Source organism: Lactuca virosa, chromosome 5, assembly GCF_052849685.1.
Source record: "Lactuca virosa cultivar CGN04683 chromosome 5, Lactuca_virosa_CGN04683_v6, whole genome shotgun sequence".
NCBI classification, from domain to species: domain Eukaryota; kingdom Viridiplantae; phylum Streptophyta; class Magnoliopsida; order Asterales; family Asteraceae; genus Lactuca; species Lactuca virosa.
In genome coordinates, this window is record NC_136430.1 from 268,720,056 (window position 1) to 268,722,850 (window position 2,795).

General features: G+C 39.9%; 1 protein-coding gene across 1 annotated transcript; it reads left to right on the forward strand.

Moving 5' to 3' along the window:
- Positions 1-894: 894 nt before the first annotated feature.
- LOC145115007 (zinc finger protein CONSTANS-LIKE 5-like) lies at positions 895-2,378 on the forward strand. Its single transcript, XM_079051139.1, has 2 exons — positions 895-1,760; positions 1,864-2,378. Exons 1-2 carry the CDS (start codon positions 987-989, stop codon positions 2,269-2,271), a joined length of 1,182 nt encoding a protein of 393 aa, XP_078907265.1. The 5' UTR covers positions 895-986; the 3' UTR covers positions 2,272-2,378.
- The last annotated feature ends 417 nt before the right edge of the window (positions 2,379-2,795 follow it).

Sequence of the window (2,795 nt, forward strand, 5' to 3'; positions counted from 1 at the left end):
TTTACCCGTCGTCACCTACAGCTCGGGAACATATCGCTTCCGTTTGTTTCATTAACTTTGCAACTTGTGGATATTTTTACGAAGGCTCTATCGGCTTCTCGTTTTCGATTCTTGTGTGACAAACTCTCAATGTTTATTGTTGTGACATTGTGAGTTTGAGGGAGGATGTTAGCCTATATATTATTAGTCCGCTTGTTTATGGGCCATTTACTTTTTAGCTAATTAGGGTTTTGTCTAGCTAGTATTTATATCCGTTTTATTCCTTGTAGCCTTTTATGCTTTTCATTGAGAACCTTGTAATTTCTCTCTATCATATATGACAATGTTATCATTTCTATTCACCTCATCTTCTTGTATATCAGTCTTCTTCTTCTCTTCTTGTCGGTTCTTATTTTTTTTATTAACCACGATGATGGCTCATGCTGCTAGTACACCAATAAAGAAATGGCGATGAAGTGGAGGGAGATTATATGGGAAGTATACCCCCATGGCATTACACAAAGTTATTGACTGTGAAATAGGATTCAAACCTAAAATTCTCTACAACTAAGCTTTACTTGTGAACCAAAAAAAAAAAAAGCCTAAGGATATAATATACGATAATAGTTAGACATTTTAACAAAAATAATCGAAATTGATTGGATATAGTTTGGGTTTATAAAATAATAATATACATACGTCAACAGTATGGTTTCGCCAAGATTTCAGCAGCACAGCTGTCAGTCTCATGTGGGCCCCTACACGTGGGCAGGACAGACACATGACAACTTAGAAAAAATCTTATTTTATCTAATCATCAAATCTTTTTTATGGCTATTATCAATCCACGTGTCATCACTGTACTCGTCAACTACTTCATCTTCCCAACCTAGATCAGATATACATAGACACACTCCGGCTTCCTGTTTATCAATGCAATAGAAGATTCCACAGAGAGAAAAACTGTTCAACACTTCAACTACCATAATTCGAAGAAGATATAAATCATGAGGATGCAGTTGGAAACCGGTGGTGGTCTCAAGTGTTTTCCGGCGGGGTGGAACGTGCCGGCGAAGCCGTGTGATTCGTGTAAGACCGCCGTGGCGTTGCTGTTCTGCCGTAAGGACACCGTGTTCTTGTGTCTTGCGTGTGATGTGAAGATGCATGGCCACATAAGACACGAACGTGTGTGGATGTGTGAGGTGTGTGAACAGGCGCCGGCGAGTGTGACGTGTAAGGCGGACGCCGCCGCGCTATGTGTGACGTGCGACAGAGATATACATTCGGCGAATCCGCTTTCTCGCCGACATGACCGGATTCCGGTGGTTCCGTTTTATGATTGTGCTGATATCCTGATGAAGTCCTCCGCCTGTAACTTCCTCGAACTTAGCTCCGGGAACGGGAATGACGATATGAACAGTTCTGTAACAAACGACGACGATATTAATTGGGGAATTCCGGCGGATACAATCAATATCGATGTTAAATTTCCTAGCGACGACAGTTCTCCGGTGGATATCAAATCAATCGAAATGTTATTTCCGGAATCCGATCATCTCCTTGATTTCGATTTCCCTATTCCAACGGACACAAAATTCCACAGCCACTTCCATCATCATGATTCAGTAAACGACAGTGTAGTTCCGTTCCACGTGTCGCCGCCGGCAAAGCATTTTCCACCGCCACCGGAAAATCAAAATCGATTTGAGATTGATTTCACCAGATCTAATATCAATTCCTTCAACAAAAACAGTTATCTCTCTCAATCGCTCAGCCATAGTGTAAACATCTAATCCTTCGAATACATCCAGCTTTACGATTTCTTCATTACATATTCTACTAGAATCTTTACATATCAAAATCTGGCGAAATTTCAAATTTCAGGTATCTTCGTCTTCAATCGATGTCGGTATCGTCCCAGAAGGAAATTCAATGTCCGACGTATCTCATCCGTTCGTTCTACACGTGAGCGGCGGTGGCGAGTTAAACGGAACCACCACCGGTTCTCAACAAGCTACACAATTGTCCGGGGTTGATAGGGAGGCTAGGGTTATGAGATACAGAGAGAAAAGGAAGAACAGAAAATTCGAGAAGACAATCCGATACGCCTCACGGAAAGCATACGCCGAGACACGGCCGAGAATCAAAGGTCGATTCGCAAAGAGGACGGAATCCACAGATTCCGATGTGGATAGGTGGTTGTTCACGGCGTCGACGGGGGTTTCCGCCAAAAGTTGTTACGGTGGGGAGGTGGAGTACGGCGTCGTTCCGTCGTATTGCCGGGAGTTTTGATTTTGATTCGATAGTATCTTGAATCTTGTTGTAATATGTGTATAATTTGGCGGAAAATCGGCTGAAATTAGTTTTGTTTTAATCTAATTTACTGAGATTCTGAATAATTAGGTGTGTTTACGTTGCTAATGATGGTTGTACGATAGGTATCAGATCTGACTATTGACTAGATCCAAGGGGCAACTGTTCAGTCGACAAGTCGCTCCAAATCTTCATAAGTCAAAGGTAGTAATGACTGTTTGGGCAACCAAGATCACTACTATTCTTAACGTGGAATATTAGAAAAGAGTAAATTACATAAATGGTCTATATGGTTATATGGTTTTTCTGAATCAAGTCTAGTTATTTCAACTGTTTACATTAACCATCCTTATGATTTTAGTTTATTTCATGTTTGGTTTCTAATAGATATGAAATAACTAAATTTCTTTTATTATATATATATATATATATATATATATATATATATATATATATTAACACTTTATTTATTATATTTGCATTTAAAAGTTGAATAGACCACT

What these genes read in the sequence shown, in the direction of transcription:
- LOC145115007 (XM_079051139.1), top strand. Translation starts at nt 987, where the DNA reads ATGAGGATGCAGTTGGAAACCGGTGGTGGTCTCAAGTGTTTTCCGGCG. An exon ending in CTCAATCGCTCAGCCATAGT is followed by an intron (nt 1,761 to 1,863) that starts GTAAACATCTAA and finishes TTCAAATTTCAG; the next exon opens with GTATCTTCGTCTTCAATCGA.